The 21,044-nt window shown below is 37.9% G+C and overlaps 3 protein-coding genes across 3 annotated transcripts in view; 2 read left to right on the top strand and 1 right to left on the bottom strand.

Moving 5' to 3' along the window:
* Positions 1 to 2,688, top strand: part of LOC109075969 (iron-responsive element-binding protein 2-like) — a 12,302-nt gene extending 9,614 nt beyond the window's left edge. Inside the window, exons 17-21 of the mRNA XM_042752637.1 lie at positions 1 to 89; positions 263 to 410; positions 493 to 615; positions 717 to 902; positions 1,685 to 2,688. The exon at positions 1 to 89 is cut by the window's left edge and continues 54 nt beyond it. Coding sequence (XP_042608571.1) covers positions 1 to 89; positions 263 to 410; positions 493 to 615; positions 717 to 902; positions 1,685 to 1,798 — 660 coding nt within the window. The 3' untranslated portion in view covers positions 1,799 to 2,688. The remainder of the gene's footprint in view (positions 90 to 262; positions 411 to 492; positions 616 to 716; positions 903 to 1,684) is intronic.
* A 1,423-nt stretch (positions 2,689 to 4,111) lies between these two features.
* Positions 4,112 to 7,776, top strand: LOC109075985 (proteasome subunit alpha type-4). The gene is made up of 8 exons (XM_042753112.1): positions 4,112 to 4,205; positions 4,308 to 4,350; positions 4,473 to 4,635; positions 5,493 to 5,570; positions 5,680 to 5,768; positions 5,847 to 5,977; positions 6,821 to 6,944; positions 7,503 to 7,776. Exons 1-8 carry the CDS (start codon positions 4,203 to 4,205, stop codon positions 7,655 to 7,657), a joined length of 786 nt encoding a protein of 261 aa, XP_042609046.1. The 5' UTR covers positions 4,112 to 4,202; the 3' UTR covers positions 7,658 to 7,776.
* Positions 7,777 to 10,488: 2,712 nt separating this feature from the next.
* LOC109075980 (ornithine decarboxylase antizyme 2-like) lies at positions 10,489 to 20,645 on the bottom strand. The gene is made up of 5 exons (XM_042752638.1): positions 20,480 to 20,645; positions 16,587 to 16,716; positions 13,950 to 14,122; positions 13,417 to 13,502; positions 10,489 to 12,374 (listed from the first exon to the last, which is right to left on the bottom strand). Exons 1-5 carry the CDS (start codon positions 20,575 to 20,577, stop codon positions 12,244 to 12,246), a joined length of 618 nt encoding a protein of 205 aa, XP_042608572.1. The 5' UTR covers positions 20,578 to 20,645; the 3' UTR covers positions 10,489 to 12,243.
* Positions 20,646 to 21,044: the final 399 nt, after the last annotated feature.

The following is a 21,044-nucleotide window of genomic DNA, read 5'->3' as shown; positions in this document are numbered from 1 at the left end:
CTGGGTGATAAAGTAACAACCGATCACATTTCTCCAGCGGGAAGCATCGCAAGAGTCAGCGCTGCCGCCAGATACCTTCAGAGCAAACGGTGAGATGATTTGGAAGGGCTTTTGTACTGTTTCTTCTCAGTATGTTCATATATTTATCCTTAAAATCATTTATTATCATTTCCATTGCATTTAGCAGTAATATTATTTTTCATTCATATGTTTATCATGATTATTAGAAACTAAGTTCAGTTCCTTTATACATTTGATTCAGTTTGACTCCTCGTGAATTCAATTCCTATGGTGCACGGAGAGGAAACGATGCTGTAATGACTCGAGGAACATTTGCCAGCATTAAGCTTCAAAACCGCCTCATCGGGAAGACCGGACCCAAAACACTGCACATTCCATCAGGACAGACGGTCAGTGACTAGACTGAACCGGTTTGAACTTGATTCTTTCTGAGTCTGTACACATGTTCTGATGTGTGTTTTCTCGTCACAGCTGGATGTGTTTGAAGCTGCTGAACGCTATCAGAGAGATGGAGTTCCCCTCATCATACTTGCAGGAAAAGAGTACGGCTCCGGCAGCTCACGCGACTGGGCCGCCAAAGGACCTTATTTAATGGTACTGTTCCCATAATCCTTTTCCTGCAGATTCCTGTGTTTCCTGTGATTCATTCTGAGCAAACACTTAACATACGGACTTGTCTTGCCTGGGTTATTTAGGGTGTCCGTGCGGTGATAGCTGAGAGCTTTGAGAAGATTCATAGGAATCATTTGGTGGGGATGGGAATCGCTCCGCTGCAGTTCCTGCCAGGACAGAATGCTGACTCGCTGGAGCTGTGTGGAAAAGAGCGATTCACCATCAACATCCCACAGGAGCTCATGCCCAGACAACAGCTAACAGTACAGGTAGAGCGACTCAGAGTGGATAAAACATCAGTGAGATGTGCTCACAAGTGGCACACAGTTCCAGCGCAACCAGTGTTGTCTGATTGACAAACAAACAACTCTTATGAACTGTTTTTTTTTTTACAGTATAATCAGCGTAGTCTTATTTAAAAAAAGAAACAAAACTAAAGCATTTTTTGAACTAGTTGTTTGTAGTGAATCAAAAAAACTGTACTGTAGTCCAATGCACTAACAGGTGACTCTTTTGAAACAGTTCTTAGTGAATCAAAAACACAGCACAATCAGTGTAGTCTGATTCTCAAACGAATGACTCTTTTGATTATTTGTAGTAAATCAAAAACACAGCAGAACCAGTGTAGCCTGATAAAAGTCACAAACAAAAAGCTATGTTATGAAACCGTTCTTTGTAGTGAATCGAAAAGAAACAGCGCAAGTTTAGATTTATTCTCAAACACAATACTGTTTTGAACTAGTCCTTTTAATGAATCGTTCAACAAGACTAACTAACTGATGTGTTAGATAAATAGCAGTGGAACTACATGTTTTGTAACCTGCCGTCATTAAAATTAATATATAGACGTTAGAAGTTATTTATAGCAATAGCTAACAATTTTTTTTTTCTGCCATTACATTATTTAGTAAATTGTTACTAAAAATCGAAAGCTTGTGAATCGAAATTTGTATCCATGCCCAGTCCTGCTCTTAATTAAACTGCCGTTTGCTTGTACATACTTATTTTTGTCCATGCAACATGTAAAGTTTATGTCTGCCTTTGTTTCCAGACGAGCACAGGGAAGAGTTTCAGTGTCATGGCTCTTTTCGAGAACGACATGGATGTGGCGTTTTTCAGACACGGGGGCATCCTGAAGTACGTAGCTCGTTCTCTGCTGCTGTAGCACACTCAGATTCATAGCTACGGAGACGCCCATGGACCTCTGATCAGTACAGCGCAACCCAGAGGCCTTCAGGAGGACTTACGAACTCTGAACGCTGTGCCTCTTGTCTGCCGAATCCTCCCGTCCCGGAGGACGTCATTGTTTTGCACTTAAAAACAACAAATGTCCAAGGTTTCTCTCCAGATCTGTCTCCACTCCCAGACGCGATCCAATGTGTATTTCCACGGTCTGGTTGTGGAGCGTGAACTTTGGGCATTTCGTATCGCAGTGCCTGCAACACCCGTCAAGAAACTGTTCTTCTGAACTGAGCTCTTTGGTGCTGGACGCGAAGACTGCACGACGACCTCACAGCCAATGGAGGCTTTGCTCTTCTTTCATGGTGCTGATTTTTACACGGCCAATTCGATGGAGCGAAAACGTCCACACGTTCAAAGCTTTCCAGCTTACTGTCGTTTCTTCATTTCCCAGCTCTCGTTTCTGTATGAGCGTCCACATATTGACGCCACGACAAAAAAAAAGCACCGATTTCATCCGATCCTGTAGAATATCACTTTAGAATATCACTTTATTTATTATGATCGTCCATTTAGTGTTCTCTGTTACTTGGAGTATGAGTGACAGTGATGACTAAGGAAGTATGTTCAACCATAAACATAATATATATTACTCTGAGCTCACATTAGAGAGTGAACGACGGCTGGCTTTGGTACTATCAGTGCTGTTTGCCTCGTTGCGATGTTTGGCTTCAGTCCTTGTGTTCTGTGTGTGAAGACAGTATGCAACTCCTCAGCACAGGGGTGAACGAAGCAGTAGAAAGTTAAAAAATCATCATTCTTTTCTTGGATTATGCTGTTATTGTAAATAATTTTTAATAAATAATGAGATCAGCATGCTGAGTTTGTCCTTTCTGTTTTTATAATACCACAGGCTGTCTATACAGCTCCAAATCACAAACAAATGACTCCTGTGTTAAAAATAACGTGTTATTTTTAGTGAATCAAAAACATCCAGCACAGCCACTGTAGTTCAAATCACAAACAAATAACTCTCTCTTGAACCAGTTCTTTGTAGTGAATAAAAACCGTGCAGCACAATCAGTAAAATCCAAATTACAAATGACTCTTGTGAACCAATTATTTGTACTATGAGAGAATATTTCATAACTTTGTCTATTTTTAAAAAATATTCAGTTGTAAAATTAGATTTAATTATCTGAAATGATTTGAAATATTTTATTGTGCATTTTAGAATTGATTTTTGATATAAAACATGCTCTGAAATATTTGTAGTTCGTTTATTGTAATAAAATGTATGGTAATGTAGCTTCCCTTACACTGGGGGCGCTGTGGAACTGAACGATTCGTTTCTGTGGGATGTACAATCTAGCTGATCCACTCCCCATCAGCACAAAGAACCTGAAAGCAGACAGTAGGCTGATTCAGAAACAAATCATTCTTATAAACCAGTTCTTTCTAGTGAACCAGTTATTTTTTGTGTGTATCTAAAACACACATCAGTGCATCAGGTGAAGTCTTTAGAAAAGAAATTGATTGGTTTGCTCCACTCATAGATTATCTTTTCAAATATTGCTTAATTGAGGAATTTTCCTTTGTTAATAATTTATTTTGGGACAGTATTTAAAAGTGGTGCAAATTTCGTGCAATTAGTGCATGTTACAAGTTTTAGTTGCTGTTTTATAATAATAATAATAATAAAAACGCTAAATTGCGAACACTACCGCTAACTAAAGAAAAGGGAGCCAATCACAGAGCTTCACGTAGCACACGTGACCGCCGATGGAAGTGACTCCAGAGTGGACGCATTTCTCGCTGCATTGAGCTTCTTTAGCGGAGTCGGAGCCGCAGCACAGAAAACGCAAACCCAACCAATACATAAGAAAATAAAACAATCACACTCTTCTGAACACAACACACTATATACGATGCCCATTACAAAGTAAAGCCTTCAGTGCGTGTGTGAAAAGCTAAACTGTTGTCAGATTAATCGAGCGTAGGATACATTTAAATGAAATGAAAAGTTGCTGCTTCATGCTGTTATGCAGGAGCTAATGCTAAAGCTAAAACACATTCATACAGGAGAAACTGAAAGCAGCTTTAAAACTCACATTTTTGCTTCAGTCTCTCATCTATATTAATTCAAGACAGTAAAATAAGTGTATTTAGTAGGCTGGATATGTGTTTGAGTTGTTTTCTGTTACTTTCTGTTTCAATGTGTTGCTCTATGAATGTATGAAAGTTAGTGAGATTCTGACAGCAGCGCAAATCAACAAATTATTAAATGTAATAAATCTAATAATTATCAAGTGTAATGTTTGTGCAGTTTGTTACTGATCAATTAAGCATATTTTCTCTTGTTTGCAGGATTCATTTTATTTAAGGGCATAATGGTAAGTGTTGCATTGTTTGCGGATCTATTATTAATGCAGTTTATTATTCACTATATGTTCTTATCACGATGATTCACAATTTGTTTTTGTTTTGTATAACAGTCTCGGAGATATGACTCAAGGACGACTATTTTCTCTCCGGAGGGTGAGAGCCCCCATATCCACTATTTCTATTATTATTTGTATTGTGTGTTGTTATTCTGAATGTTGATTTCTTGTGATGTTGGAGAAGGTCTGAGATTGTGAGTGTTGTGTTGTTGTTGGCAGGCCGTCTGTATCAGGTAGAATATGCCATGGAGGCCATCGGTCACGCTGGCACCTGTCTGGGCATCCTGGCCAAAGACGGCGTGCTGCTGGCGGCAGAGAGGAGGAACATCCACAAGCTCCTGGACGAGGTGTTCTTCTCTGAGAAGATTTACAAACTCAATGAGTGAGTCCTTAAAATGATTCAATCTCAGGATTACTTGAACACAAAAAAAAATCATAATTATGATATTTGAGGTTTACCAAGAGAAGTTGAAGTTCTAATATGGAAGGAATTAATATTTAGAATGCTAAAAATTTAATTATAGTCTTTATTCATGTTTAGATTTTTCTATTTTATTTCTGTAGACAATGCTAAAGATAGCATTATTTTTTTAACTCTGATATATGATAGAAAATGCATTCATTTTTAATATTTCAAATAAATATTAATGCATTTTTAAATATTAGAATTAATATTTAATTACATTTCGGTCCTTGGCAAATCTCTTCTTGGTATGGCAGTGTTATTTTAGTATTGTTTATATGCTATTTTATGGTTATTTAATATTTTGAATTAGCTTGAATTTTTCTGTTTCCAGTTGATTTTATTTTTAGTACATGCATGGTTTTGTTTTGTTTTTTAATAAGTGTTTTATTTAGTTTAGTTGAGGAGAAATTGCAATAATATTTTAAATTAATATTTAGAATTAATGTTCAAGTACATTTCTCTCTTTTTTTTGTAAGTGTATGGCAGTGTTTATTTTACTATTGTTTATATATTATTATTATTATTATTATTATTATTATTATTATAGTGTTTGTTAATATTTTGAGTCAGCAGTTATTTTTATTTCCGGTTTATTTTAACTTTTAGTTTAATATTTAATTATGTGTTATGTGCTTTTTGTCTTTTTTTTTTTTTAATGAAGGAAGCGTTGTTGTTTAGCTCTGATATGCAAGGAATTGCATTAATGTTTAAGATTTAAAAAGTATTTTTTTCTAAATAATATGATAGCACTGATGTATGGTTCTGTAATGCAGAGACATGGCATGCAGTGTAGCGGGAATTACATCAGATGCCAACGTCCTCACAAACGAGCTGAGACTCATCGCACAGAGGTGAGTGATGCATCACTTTGACTCCTGCGGAAGACTGCATTGGGTTATTATAAGACAAAATTGGTTTATTATGCATATGAGAGTCTTAGGATTGCTGATGTGTGTGCAGGTACCTGCTGCAGTATCAGGAGCCCATTCCCTGCGAGCAGCTGGTTACTGCGCTGTGTGACATCAAACAGGCGTACACACAGTTTGGAGGTACATTTGAATCATTTCTGACATGATCGTGGTGAAGTTTTGGGCTGTGGAATATAAACCGTATGTGTGTTTTGTCAGGTAAAAGGCCCTTTGGTGTGTCTCTGCTGTACATGGGATGGGACAAACACTACGGCTTCCAGCTCTATCAGAGTGACCCCAGCGGGAACTACGGAGGCTGGAAAGCCACGTGTATCGGCAACAACAGCGCAGTGAGTGAAACAGACGCTTTCAGTTTCTTATGCAGTAAATGAACGCTTCATTGTCCTGTTTGAACAGGAAGAAAAATGTATTTTAGACTCTGTTCATTTGAACCAAATCAGTTCATATGAATCATCGGGTTTAACGAATTTGTTCAGAAATAGAAAAATACTTATTACTAGGCTTTTTTCTTTAAAAAAAAAAGAAGAAATTAATACTTTCATTCAGCAAGGCTTAATTAAGTTAATCAACAGTGACAGTAAAGACATTTACAATATTACAAAAGATTTGTATTTCAAATAAATGCTGTTGTTTTTGAATTTTCTATTGATAAAGCAGTCCTGGGAAAAAGCATCACCATTTTCACAAAAATATTAAGCAGCACAACTGTTTTCAACATTAATAATGTTGTAATAATGAGTTTAGCTCAAAGTTTAGCTAATTTGATTCAATCATAAACCAATAAAAGTGTAGTATACTCAGCTCTATTTAACATATTTGTCTATATTAACATCAGATTTCCACCTCAAAAAACTAGTTATATCCTCAAAAGAACTGCTTTTTGTCGCTGATTATTAATGTAGATTGAGTCGAATATTACGTTCTTTGTAAAACTGCGTGGATGCATGTTGGTATAATGTTTCTTCTTAAAGTTGAGTGATTTGTTCATGCTTCTTAAAAAAGAAACTGAAAAATCACAATGTCCGTCTACTAGTGCACTGTAATAGGATTTGGCCAGTAGATGGCGACAAGGCACCTGTCCTTAATTCATGACTTCTGTTCTTAAGTCTGAACAAAAAAGATATCAAAACACCTCAGTTCTGAAGCGTAAAGTGTGTGTCTGTGTGTTTCAGGCTGCTGTGTCAATGCTGAAGCAGGACTATAAAGAGGGAGAGATGACTCTGTCGTCTGCCCTCGCTCTCGCCGTCAAAGTGCTGAACAAAACCATGGACGTCAGCAAGCTCTCAGCAGAGAAAGGTGTGTGTTTGGCAAGACGGAGATGGAATAAATGTTTTAGCATGCAGACGAGGCTGGTAGATTAAGGCAGTCTAGCAGAGAGCAGACTTCTGCATTATGAATGATCATGACACCATGTACAGACCCACAGTCCATCTGAGCTCTCAGCTTAATGCAGCTGATCACGTGCTGCATTGTGGTTACAAACACACTGCAGTCAGAATGGTCATGCAGCAACAATCCCTTTGAAACAAACAAATAGCAACAAAAAATAACATTCACACTTGGTGCATCACACACACACACACACTATTATTTTATATTATAAACAAACACTATTAACCTATAAATATATATATATACACACACACACACACACTATTATTTTATATATATTTATTTATATTTAATTTAACATAAAATCAACCTTTTTTTTACCTCGAAACTCCTAAATACAGAAAGCTGTTGCATGTCAAAGATGATGTCGTTTCAGTAGATTCAAATCAATATGCAGTGTTTAAAATATTACATTTTATGGACAAACATCTAATTGTTTCCTTTTTCTGTCCATCTTCAAAGTGGAGATCGCCACACTGACACGAGAGAACGGCAAGACCAGAATCAAAGTCCTCAAGCAGAAGGAAGTGGAAGAACTGATCAAGAAACACGAAGCAGAAGAGGCCAAAGCAGAGAAAGACAAGAAAGAGAAAGAACAGAAGGAGAAAGACAAATAAAACACATGCACTTGTTTTCTATTAAAATGCAAACACCCGCTGGGATTCCCAGAGAAATTCATATTGCTCCGTCTGTAGATCTGTCATTTTCTTTATTAAACACAAAATGAAAAGATAAACATGTCTAGTAGTTGTTTCTTCAAATCGAATGCACACTCTGAGAAAATTCTAGAAGGTTCTTCAGTGTCCACAGCTGTTGGTTTTATGTTGAATAATATATAAAATGTAAAAGCGTTCATATGGAAATTTGTGCCTCTAATGTGAGTGTTGTGTAACTAAGAGTTTTCAGGTTGGTGTGGGCATTTCTGTGCCGGATAACCTTTAAAAAAAAAAAAAACTACTGTGGTAACCAACAAATGCCATAGCTACTGGTCAATTGTACTAAACACACTATATATATATATATATATATATATATAAAATGTTTGGCAATTTATAATTTATGGACATTAATCAGGTTAGACACCATATTGAACACATTTAGGGAAACTGTGGTTACTATACTACCATACTTTGTTTAAAGTGCTATAGAAATGACTTGGACACTGTAGTAAATTGTTGCAAGATACAACTAGAAAAACATTCTGTGTGTGGTGTAAGAGTTAAGATTCTTGTATTAAAGGGGTGAGTCTTTAATGGGGGATTAACCAAATCTCTGACTGACTCTTAAAGGGATACTCCACCGCAAAATGAAAATTTTGTCACTTAAGCTTCGTTCATCTTCAGAACACAATTGAAGATATTTTGGATGAAAACCGGGAGGCTTGTGACTGTCCCATAGACTGCCAAGTAAATAACAGTGTCAAGGTCCAGGAAAGTATAAACAGCATCATCAGAATAGTCCATCTGCCATCAGTGATTCAACCGTAACATTATGAAGTGACGAGAATACTTTTTGTACACGAAGAAAACAAAAATAATGACTTAATTCAACAATTCCTCTCCTCTGTGTCTCCCCAAATCAGCGTAGCGCCATTTTGGCAATTCTGAGCAGTACACAGATGGCTTACGCTCTTCTGTGTCAGCTGACCTGCGCCGATGCACTGTTTGCTTTCAAATCAAAGTGCAAATACACATATAAAACGTATCCTTGTGGCGTGGCTGACACAGAAGAGCGTAAGCCACCTGCGTACTGCTCAGATTTGTCAAAATCGATATACTCTTATCTGGAGAGACACAAAGGAGAGGAATTGTTGAATAAAGTAGTTATTTCTGTTTTCAAAAAGTATTCTTGTCGCTTCATAACGTTACGGTTGAAACACTGATGGCAGATGGAGTATTCTGACTATGCTTTTCATACTTTCCTGGACCTTGACACTGTTATTTACTTGGCAGTCTATGGACAGTCTCAAGCCTCCCTGTTTTCATCCAAAATATCTTAAATTGTGTTCCGAAGACGAACGAAAAAAATATCTGTACAATGAACTACATTATTATAACATAATAACTAAAAAATTTTAAAAAATGCACACATAATACAACATATGTATTTTGCGGGCCGCGGGAAATTTCGGCACGTCAGACCCATAGACTGTAAAAAAATATGGACGTAGTGTCTGTAGTGCCGTGACGTCACCGGGAACGGACTCTCAAAGTCTCAGAGCGGGGCCGTCGCCATCTTGGCACCGTCAACACGGGAAAATCGGAAATGGGCAAAAAGGCGGGAGCTGGTTGCTGAAGCCACGCCCACCTAGCGCGACGGCATTGTCAGCAGCGGCAATCCACCTGTCACTCAGTGGCCACGCCCTTAATTATGCAGAACTTTAAGGCTTAATATAATTTTTAACAAGTTATAAAAAAAATTCACTTCACCCCCCCTCACAGTGTGTCACAAAGGGCAAAATTAGCAATATAGAACAAAATCATTTTTTGAACCAGGCTGTAAACATGTTTTTTTCTGCTGTAAAGTTGGGCATTTTAACATGGGGAGTCTATGGGACTGACTCCCTTTTGCAGCCAGCCTCAAGCGGCCAGTCGATGAATTGTTTAAAATCACGAGAGAGAGCGCGAGGTTGCCGCTCGGTCAGACCTGAACACAAGGACGAGCTTGCACATTAACCCAGCAGCACAAAAATCTTAACGTGTTCCAGACTGAGAGAAAGTAGGTCATTCTAATGGACAAGATTACTGTGAGGTAACCCAGCACGGATGGTTAAGTGTATATGGCCTGCAGGTCTGTTTACAGAGACAGACGCTCTCCAGTTAAGTCAGAGTTTCTGAATGAAGGTTTTTTTTTTCAAGATACCATTAAGTCATGTATAAATTTAAGTGAGCATTAGAAATAAATAACAATTAAGTGAGCTTTAGTGTAAGCAATAAGTGTTATTTATGCTCTATGTACTGTGTTATGTATTGTGCTGCCACCGAGAATGATGGGAAATGTAGTTTGGTAGTAGATTTCAGTTTATAAACGTATTAGATTAGTGGTGTTTTCTGGTTAATTTTATCTCCGTTTCTTATTAACATTACACAAGATGTGTACAAATTAAACTGTACTATCTTTATTAGAAACTAAATCTTAATTATGATAACTGTTTATTAGACTCCTTTTCATTGATTGGCTTTAAACAAGACCATTTTCTGTTTTAATGTGAATGACATTTGAGAGCTATGAATTACATTATTTTAATAAATAGCGACCATTTTATAAGGACCATTTTTCCATAGAAGACCCAAAAAAAAGGTAAGTCTTAAAGTTAACTTTTTCAGTGATTGCACATTTTTCAACTTCCTTCATTTTATTTATCTTTTTACAAAGAATTCATCTGGAACAATCAAATTGATTTTATTTGTGGAAAAAAAACAACAACAACAACAGGTACATCAAGAAGTTTTGTTTTGTCACGTGTTTTATTTGGACATAAAGAAAAAGTTCAAGGTATACAAGTGTTGATTGTCATTAAATGGTATCTGATTTACTCTAAATTCTACACTACAAAAAAAAAAATAATCAATCGTTAGACAAAATAAATCATATAGATAAAAATAAAATTTAAGTGGATGAACAAAAAACATTCTCTAAAGGCTTATTGTCACAGCCAATGAGGAAAGGTAAGATCTATTTACACATGCGAAGCTTAAAGGCCACTCTGCTGAGAAGTATACAGAGCTGGATTCATTGCACCTAATTTCCACAGAGATGACCAAGAATCAAAGAAACAGAGGCTTCCGTTTCAGGGAATGTTTTTGCATGTTATAGCTGACAGTGCCGGGACCGAGCCTGCTATCTGAAGGTGCTGCTATGGTAGATTCACCAGTCTTATCTGAATGAAACTTGAGGCGTTCTCTTTGAATGGAGACCATTATCTTTGGCAAGTATGTCAAGTTCACTAAACACTGCAAGACATCTTGACGGCTCAGTGCACATCTCTCTGTAATGGATGTGCAATGCACCGTGGGCTGAATTGCTTGTGTTTTCCTAAAGTGCTTGTGTTAAAGCCCCTGAGGGGCAGAGGGTGGGGTTGGTTTGCTCTCATGTTTCCTGTTGGTTTGGGATGACGAAGACAAATGGTGTGATGGACTATGGTAAGACCTCTGCATCTCCCAAGATAAAAATAAGGACCTTCAGGATTTTTAACTATAGAATGATTTCATCACAATCATGCTCATGCATCTAGAAGTTTTCAGGTCAGGCTTTGTTTTAAAGAGTAAAAGCAACAGGCCTGATTGAACAACTTCTCCTCAAAGAATTCTTGAAAAGCAAATCTCACAACCAGACTCAATTCAACTAAACTCAACTCAAGTGCCTTGTTGGGGTCTGGAATGATGCACTTTTTTTTTACGTTTTGATGAACGTACGCTACAATGCTGCGTTCCATCCAATATTGAAAGATATTTTTTACACTTAAATTATTGCATGACATTTGGATGATGTATATAAAATGGTAATGTGCAGATGTGTGATCTGCGTCAATAGTGAGCTGTGTACATCTCCCCAGTTCCTGTGACTGAAATTGCAGTTTTTATAAAAGTCTAAAAGTCCAACTTCAAGTGCATTCAATTGCACTTTTCTATATAGGAAGTTAGACATTCGAAAGTTGAATGGAACACAGCATAAATCCTAATGAGTGTTTGAAGGACGAACTATGCTGTTGAAGTGAGTCGAGTCTTAGTTACTTAGAGCTATTCAGCTTGTTTCCTCTGAGATCATTGAACGATTAACAAGTGAAAGTTTAGGCCGAAACGTCTAAAGAAGAATAAAACCAGATCAGAGAAGACTGTCAAAACAGTCTACAACCGGTTACAAATGCATTCCCTTCTGTTAAAAGTATCACGACTATGTCTGCGATCTGTATCCTGTTCTGAATGTTCTGTACATAGTGTACACAACAGTATAGACAGTTTGATATATGCTGTGAATTAACAGAGAGGATATGATATGATTTCTGCTTTAGCACCAACCCACCTCCTGCTGATAGAACGACCAATCAGAACCGATCGGTGGGTTAACAATGGAAACTGAACCAATCAGAGTGTTAGTTGGCCCAGCTTTGCCCCTCCCCCTGTCTTAAAAGTCACTGATGCACAGGTATAGAGGGGGAGGAAGAGGGGTGGGGGCATTTTAAGAGTGAGTGAGAGTGTGATGGTCACTCTTCATCAGAACTGCTGCTGTCTATGGAATAGACCATAAAGAGAAGATCAGGCCTGGGCGGCACCAGTGGATGACCTGGTTTTACCACTTCAAAACCCATGTAGTGGAAGGTCTTCATGATGGACACTGCACAAGTAGAGACAAAGACAGTTCCTTGTTCAGTAAATTATGGTTTTAGACTCATTATTCAATTGAAAAGATTAAATTACCCAAATGAAAGTTCTATTATCATTTACTCACTCATGTTGAAAATGTGTTTTTAGAATGAACATCAATCCTCTCAATGATGGAGTTATAGGTTCCTTGCCACCATATGAATTGAACTTGTTTTATAAATTATGAACTTTACAGTTATTGAACTGAACTGGGCTGTGTTTCCCAAAAGCATTGAAAGCTTAAGTGCATCGTAGACCCATTGAAACCAATGGAGCTACGATCAACTGAGGCTCATGATGCTTTTGGGAAAGGCAGCCCTGAATGAATACTAAACTGACTTGAGCTGAATAACGTCTAAATAAGTTTTCATCGTTGATTCTTGATTGATTGTTATTGTCCTGTTTCTTTTTGGGAAGCTTGTTTTAAATCTCTTTTATTGCAGTCATAAAAAGGCTGTCAAGCTCCAAAAATAACAAAAAGCATCATAAAAGTGCACAAGTCAAATGGGTGAGCCATATTTTTGGAATCCAACTACTTCGGTTTCTGTTATGCATGAAAAAATGGCAAAATATATCTGGTTGTGCTGCATATAAGAAAATAAAGTCCTGTTCACACCAAGATGATAACTTTAGCATATAAAGTTTCAATAACCTCTAACCAGTAAGTCCACACCACAAATATATTAATAACGACAGAAAAACAATATAGTTAGAATCATGTTCAGAATGATTGCTTCCAGCTGATGAGCAATTATAAACATTTACAGCCAATCAGAATCCATACTTCTTTAAAGCGCACAAGCATTTAAAGTGACAGACGACAAATATGCATGTTTATAATAAACAGAATGTTATCAAGCTTTGGTGCAGATGCTATTATAGTTACATTCATAATTATTGTTTTTGGTGCATACCAGGCTTTAAATCGTATTGGTTTGGTACAACATGAGGATGAGTCAATGATGACAGAATTTTTTATTTATTTTTTGGTAGAATACTTCTTTAAAACTTACATTGATCGTCTCTGTTTTTCTGAAGCCACAGGAACACGTAGCTGACTTTCAACTGCTCCTCTGCAAACTCCAGCAGCCTGGTGAAACTGCAGCGTAATGAGAGAGACAGAGATGGTGACGCACTGCTGCTTTTACATAATGTCTATCTTATGTAATAATGCAGATGTACTAGCCACAGAACAACACACACACATATTTAATGCTTTCTGACAGTCCACCACCTGCTTGTTGAAGGAAAAACACTCTGTTCTAATGCCTGCAGTGATCTCACAGACAGCACATGATGGACTTAAATCAGAAATGACTGGAAGAAATTTCATCAAGAGCGGCTGCATATTTTACAGCCTCATACCAGTGTTGAAACGTCACATGGAAAACCAACTCGAGCTGCTTTTGACTAAAATTAAACCAGCCGTTCGTTCTACTGTGACCTAAAACTGTCTGTTTAAGCAGAACCATGTAGACGGATACGGTTCTGCTGTCATCTTCAATATAGAGCTGCACGATGATGACCGATTATTAACCCGACGTACCCTTCTCTGCTGCCATTGTGAAGAGCTCCTGCGGGGATTTCCAGGTAGAGTGCGTCGTCCGACAGAACCGTGTCCCAGCAGGAGAACCGTCGCTCGCTTAACTGGTACTGGAAGTGCAGGACAGGGGGCGCGCCGCTTACCGACCCCGCCTGGGTCACCGTCAACTTTTCGTCCTGGAGGAGACACAGGCACATAGTGTTTACACACAAGCTTGTTCTCAGAATGTTATTTATTAGAGCCCAAAAGTAAATGTTAGCACAAAGGTTGTTCTTTAGCTCTTTAGTCTTAATAGAGATATTTAATGTTTCTCCAAAAATGTAACCTAATAACACAATTGTTGTTGCATGAATTAGCATACTGTCTTCTTCTCACAATATTGCATCCATAGTTGTCCCTAGAAATATGTAAAAGCAATCTATTTTTTAGGATACACATATAATTTCCAACAGTTAAAGGGATAGTTCACATTTACGTCAGAACGCCGTCACCATCTCCTGCGTCAGCAGCAACATGCGCATGCATCATGGTACTCTTGTGAATGCACGGTGGAGATCGACACGGAAAAGAAGAATTGTCGAATAAAGTCGTTATTTTTGTTTTCTTTGCACACAAAAAAATTACTGTTGAGTCACTGATGACAAATGGACTATTGTAACAATGTCCTTACTACCTTGCTGGGCCTTGAATGTGGTAGTTGCATTGCTATCTATGCAGGGTCAGTAAGCTTTTGGATTTCATCAAAAATATCTTAAGTTGTGTTCCAAAGATGAACAAAAATCTTACGGGTTTGGAACGACATTGTTATCCTATACCTTTTCAATTGATTTTGTCTAAATATTACCAGAGTGGCGTATTTAACAAAATCAATTGATATAAAAAAAAAAATGAGCTGAAGAGCAGCCAACAGTCACTTGCACAGTGGACTGTTCGACAGGTGTGAGTGATCCAAAACCTGTTAACCTTTTTGAGATGGTCACATGCCTGCACACAGACAGTGCTGACATCTATAGTCTCACTCACATGGTCATCTGTATGCAGAGCTCAAGTACCAAGCGCCAACACCATGCGTATGTAGGCCAGATGGAAACTCTAACTGTAAATATGGCACATAGCTACGTGACAAATAACAAGCTCTAGAGATCTCTTCACACCCGTCTCCGCCCTTGGGCTGGTTGTCTGTGTGTTTTTTGGAAATGGCATGGTTTGCCGCCCCATTGTCTTATTGACTAAAGTATTAGGCTAATTTACTGTTTAGGGTTTTTGATTTAGGATCATGCTGCGGTAGTAAAGTAGTAAACTAAGATGGACTGCATCCCATTTTGTCTACTGTAAAGTATTGATTAACTAATATATCTAATGATATTCCAAAATGTTGAGATATTGTTGTCAAAATTTGAGTGAATATTGTGTTATAATAATGTATTTCATTACTAGGTCTATATCTTAATTGTATTACTTCACATCACATGCTTACTTCACCAATGGATCCTCTGCAGTGAATGGGTGCCGTCAAAATAAGAGTCCAAACAGCTACTAAAAACACCACATTAATCCACAAGTAAACCACACCACTCCTGTCCAATCCGTTTATGTCTTGTGAAGTATAACGTTTGTAATAAACAAATCCATCAAGAATGTTTTTAACTTTGAGTCCTCTATCCACAATATTGCTTTCTACAATATAAAACTCAACTTTTTTGAATCAGGAGAGAAATATGCACAGATCAAGCACCATTTATAAGCAGTCCAAAACGGTTCTAAATGAATACGTGAAGGGAGGAAGCATTATTATGAATTAGGGACTAATATTTTGACCCGAAGCTACGGTTAAAAATTAAAATGTCTTAATGATGGATTTGTTTATTACACAGCATTTCACTTAACAATACATTAGCTTATGGACTGGAGTGGTGTGGATTACTTGTGGATTATTGTGATGTTTTTATCAGCTGTTTGGATTCTGACGGCACCCATTTACTGCAGAGGATCCACTGGTGAGCAGGTGATGCGATGCTACATTTCTCCAAATCTGATGAAGAAACAAACTCTTGGACAGCCTGAGGGTAAGTACATTTTAAATTTTTTTTTTTAATTTTTGGGTGAACTAAGCTTAATGTTAAAGGGATAGTTCACCCAAAAATGTAAATTGTGTCATTAATTACTCATCCTCATGTCATTTCAAACCCGTAAGACTTTAGACAAATTAAGATATTTTTGATGGAATCTGAGAGCTGTCTGACTGCATAGACAGCAAGTGTCCTGACACGATCAAGGAGAGTATCCACTGAACATAAGTAGCATAAATAGCGTATGCGTGTCAGCTGCGCCACGCGTTTTCTACGTTGTTTGCGCTTTGATTTGAACAAAAACAATGTGGAGCAGCCGACACAAAAACAGCATCCGCAATTTACGTTCAGCAGATACTCTCCAAAACTGCGCCAGGGTGGAGGAGACGAATTGTTGAATAAATTCTTTTTTTTTCTTTCTGTTAGGCACAAAAAGTATACTCTCGGATTCCATCAAAAATATCTTAATTTGTGTTCCGAAGATGAATGGAGGTTTTATGGGTTTGGAACGTCATTTTTGGGTGAACTAACCCTTTAAAAATGTGAAAACTGTACAAATATGTGTTCTTACCTTGTGCAGTACACTGTGAGGGAGATCCCTGCCTGTCCCTCGCCCACCCGGGATCTTCGTTAGTGGGAGAGGGGCATCGGAGCACCACAGAGGCCCTGGAGCCTGCTGCCTCGAGCCCAGAATAGCACAACTACAAGACAGAGAGAGACAGACAGATCATTTTAAAGCTGTGTAAGATTATCCTCAAGTGCATTAACAAAATTGGCATGTGCTTCTAAAAGCTTCCTTCACTCTGTCTCCAGAATCATGAGTCAAGTGCCTGACGCAGCTTGGCACAGGCCTCAGGGTGCCAGCTGATAACAGATACCCATCCTGCCAACAGCATAACAACGGTCTGACTGTCTGCTTCACAGAAATGTTAGCACTTTTAAAGACTCGCTCTCTCCATATTTCTTCTTATGCCTTATTAGATACAGTCACCTTGTAATATTTTCTGCAGCACTGTTATCACATTAACATTTGATTACTGACTATGGCAGCAATTGAGACATTCAACTAGAGTAAAACAAATAATGTACCCATATCATGCCAATATCACACCCTTAACAGCTGATTCCAGAAAGGTATGCAGCTTTTTGTTAGTCCAGCAATAACCTAGCAACATTCTTACATCAAACTGTTGAATTATGTCAGTATTCCTAACTAGATAAAGTTTGTCAAGACAAACTTTGATGTTGGCTTGAAAAAGCCTTGCAATAAGCATTTTTGGACTTTCAGGAGGCCAACATCTAAGACTTTATGGAAAAACAAGTAGCCTACTGATTTTGGACAAACTATATCAGGTCACAGTGGACAAGCGTAAACTGACCCGATGTCACGTTTACATTAACAGTAAACAGAGACATTTGTTTGGAGACAGATGTTTCAATTTCCACTAGACAGAAGAGAGGCAGTTGGCGCAGATCACAAACAAGCACATGATGTGAAAACAAGTCTGCAAATAGCAGCTTGGCTGAGAACATTTCACATCCCAGAGGGCTTGAGTTACAGCACTGGCTTTTAGAGATGGTAATAACAGACATTTACGTCCCCATAACACGCTGGGAGATCTTTGGTCCTGACATCTGATCTGAAGCCAGGCCGCACACTGTCAGCAAAAATATCTCATTATGATTAAAAGCATCCCCACTTTTCAAAACAGCTTTGTTTACAACAAGCTAGATGAAGGAATACAAGATCTCATGATCACTGCCAGTATGCTGATCAGGAAACAGAACATTGATGTTTTATGCCATTATCAGCTGACAGCCATCAATGACACGGTTACAGCATGCTGGCACAAATGAAATGGCTGTTCAAAGCTAGAGTGCTTTTTCACGTCTCATGAGCCAGATTACCCAGCAGGCAAATTAAAGGAGAGAAGCGTAGTGCTTTCTGTGCCCTGGTAACCAAACGTAACCCAGGTGACAAAATATGCATGGTGACCATATGAAAACAGATGAAGCTGTTAGAGAGGATGATTACTTTCTGTGTTTGGTAACTCTGCAGACCTTTGTAACTTAAGTACAAAGAATTAGTATGAGTGATTTTTCAGTATACTTTTGAGATGTTCTTTATTTGTTCCTTCTTCTCCCCTGGTCTCTCTATAGAAATGTCAGCTTGTTTTGAAAGCCGACACTTTCACCCTCTGACATTCAAGCACCTTCCCCCCACACTTCACCCTCAATTACATAACACTCTTTATCAAAATAAAAAAAAGACATCTTTAAAGGGGTCATCGGATGAACATTTTCCTCAAGTTGATATGATCCTTTAGGGTCTTGATAAAAAGTCTGTAACATAGTTTGGTTAAAACTTCTCTATGGTAGTGTAAAACAACACCTTTTTTACCCTGTCAAAAACAGCTCTTTTCAGAGCAAGCCATTTTGTAGCATTTTCCTTTAAATGTTAATGAGCTCTGCTGACCCCGCCCCTCTTTTCTGAGCCGTTCTCAGAGAGACTGTTTACTTTAGCCGCATTCATCATGATACTTGTAAATCAACTTGCAAATAGGGATGGTGATTTCCAAAGATTCATTAAAAGACCTTTTTGATGGAGGTGAAGCTGTATCACGAATGATTCGCGTGAACATAGACACATTTAGTTAGATCAGGGGCACATTCCCTTCAAAAACAAACGTAATCCACTGAGTCTTCAGTGGCTCAGATGTCGGGAGTAAAAGACGACTGCTGTGTTCATTATTACATCCAACAAGATGTAAAAGATCTGTTCATTAAAAGGTTCTCTGGGAACCCAAAGTTATTTATTTTCAAGAGTGTACTTGGGCTTTTTTCAAATCCCAATAATGAACAATAGTAATATAAGATAGGACTAATGTTTGATTCATAAAATCCAAAAGCAGAATCCATCTCCAGAGTGCTCCAAAAGTTCATTCCTGACTCCAGCCGACCTCAGGACCCGCACAGGGTGCTGATAGTCCGGATCTGTTTCAAGACTGAGATTCAGCTTAATATTTATAGTAATTACTGGCTCTGGTGAGTGTTTGGAGAAGGACCAGGAAACAGTCAAAACCAAAACAGGATACCGCGCGTCTTCCAGGAAAACAGTTATCATTTGACTACGGAGGGATTCGAAGGGTGACGTCTGACCTTCAATTTACAGTGAATGTGTTTTGGACCAATCGCTGACCAGGAGAAATGGCAGGTTTGTGTTTTTCACGTATCAGATTACAAAGCCACAAGCAAATGGCCTTCTTAGACAACAAGTCTGACGTGTTTCTATCTTGACAGAGACTTGGTGCTGCTGCAATCTTCAGTAAAGTGTTTCTCTTTTAAGTGTTGCAGGTCTGGATGGAGTCCAAGGAAATCAACAAAAACACGTGAGGTTAAGAAACAGGACTTTGCATGAAACGTAAGTGTGGATGGATTTGGGGGAAATATGAATATATATGCAATTAATTCACAGTGATGTTTGAATTGTGAATGGTTGTATAAACAGGGCATCTGCAGTGATGTTGCAGCTAAACAACAGAACTTTCTAGGGATTGTAGCTTATGTAATGTTTATCTAATGTTCTGTCCCCGTATTCCTCGCTCAGAATACCTTAAATCTCAGGTTAAATGCGGTTTATCAGCTGCACTTGTGCTAATCTTGTTACAAAAACAAACACATTTCTTTGAAAACAACTGCTGATGGTGTCCAGAGTTTCACAACAGGATGCTTGCAGGTGATCTGTGCCGGGTTTTCCATCCTCGATCCAGATTCAGAAATCGTAAAGGAGGAAATTAGATTGTTTAGGGAAACTAATGAACTTTGGGGCAAGGCGAGCGATTTGGTCCTGTTACGAGCTCATGAATCCTAGTTGAGTTGATGGGGTTATGGATGAAATATTTATAGCATCAGTTCTCTCTCTCACGCACACTCATCTGTCTGCTCCACATTAAATCTGCTTTGAGAACAGTCTGTGAGTCTGATCCTTCAGAACATCACAATAAATCCGGCCCATTCATGATTTACATACTTGACCTTTCTATATCCAAACAACGCATAAAATAGATTTAAATAAAAATTAAAAATATAATATAAAAAAAATAATTATACAATTATGTAAAGGAAAAAAACGATATTGTAGAACGTTTAAATGCATTAAAATATTTTATATTACATAATAAATAAATATGAATATAAATAATATATATATATATATATATATATATATATATATATATATGTGTGTGTGTGTGTGTGTGTGTGTGTGTGATCTGAATTAGTATTTAATAAATCACGTTCATGTGTATTTATTTAAATACTTTTTAATTATATATTAAAATATATTAATGGCATATAAAAATAGATATGGTCAAATAATAATAATAATCAGCTGCAAAAACTTGCACGAAATTAAAATGTTGCATAACTGTAAAAAAAATCAAATATAATAGTGTATTTTCTCACCTCTCCTCTGTGTTGCACATGTTTTTCTCGCAGAACGCTTTACTCTGATAACCCGAAGAGTGACTGTTGTGCCGAAAGTCCGTGGAGAAATGCACCATCTATGTTATAATTCTCGCGGACGCGTTCTCGCTTCGACACTGAGCACTGGCCGCGCGCTGACGTTGGGAAACTGCTGAAACGCTGAATATTAATGAGCTTACGTAACATCTGCCAATCGAACGTCGCGTGCTTTATTAATATTCATCGACGTGCAGCGCAGCAGAACAGGAAAGTGACATCCTGCGTCTCAATGTTCATACTATCCATCCTAAATAGTATGTGAGATTAGAATAAGTGTGTCCCAAAGCATAGAATGTTGAAAAGAGTATGCCAAAAGTCCCCGGATGGTCTACTATTTCAGGTCGATTTCTGCAGTGTGGATCAGTCATAGACAGTAAAAGATCAGTGCACACGCTAATGGATAAAATTACCCACAATCCATTGCGCGATTGGGTCCAGAACTACAAACACGAATCCAACGCGTTAGAAAAACTACAAACGTGGTTTACAAAAAGGGGTTAGAGTT

The sequence above is a fragment of the Cyprinus carpio genome, chromosome B25 (genome assembly GCF_018340385.1).
Source record: "Cyprinus carpio isolate SPL01 chromosome B25, ASM1834038v1, whole genome shotgun sequence".
Taxonomy (NCBI): Eukaryota; Metazoa; Chordata; class Actinopteri; order Cypriniformes; family Cyprinidae; genus Cyprinus; species Cyprinus carpio.
Note: the sequence above shows the minus strand (reverse complement) of the source record. Positions and strands in the feature narration are given on the sequence as shown.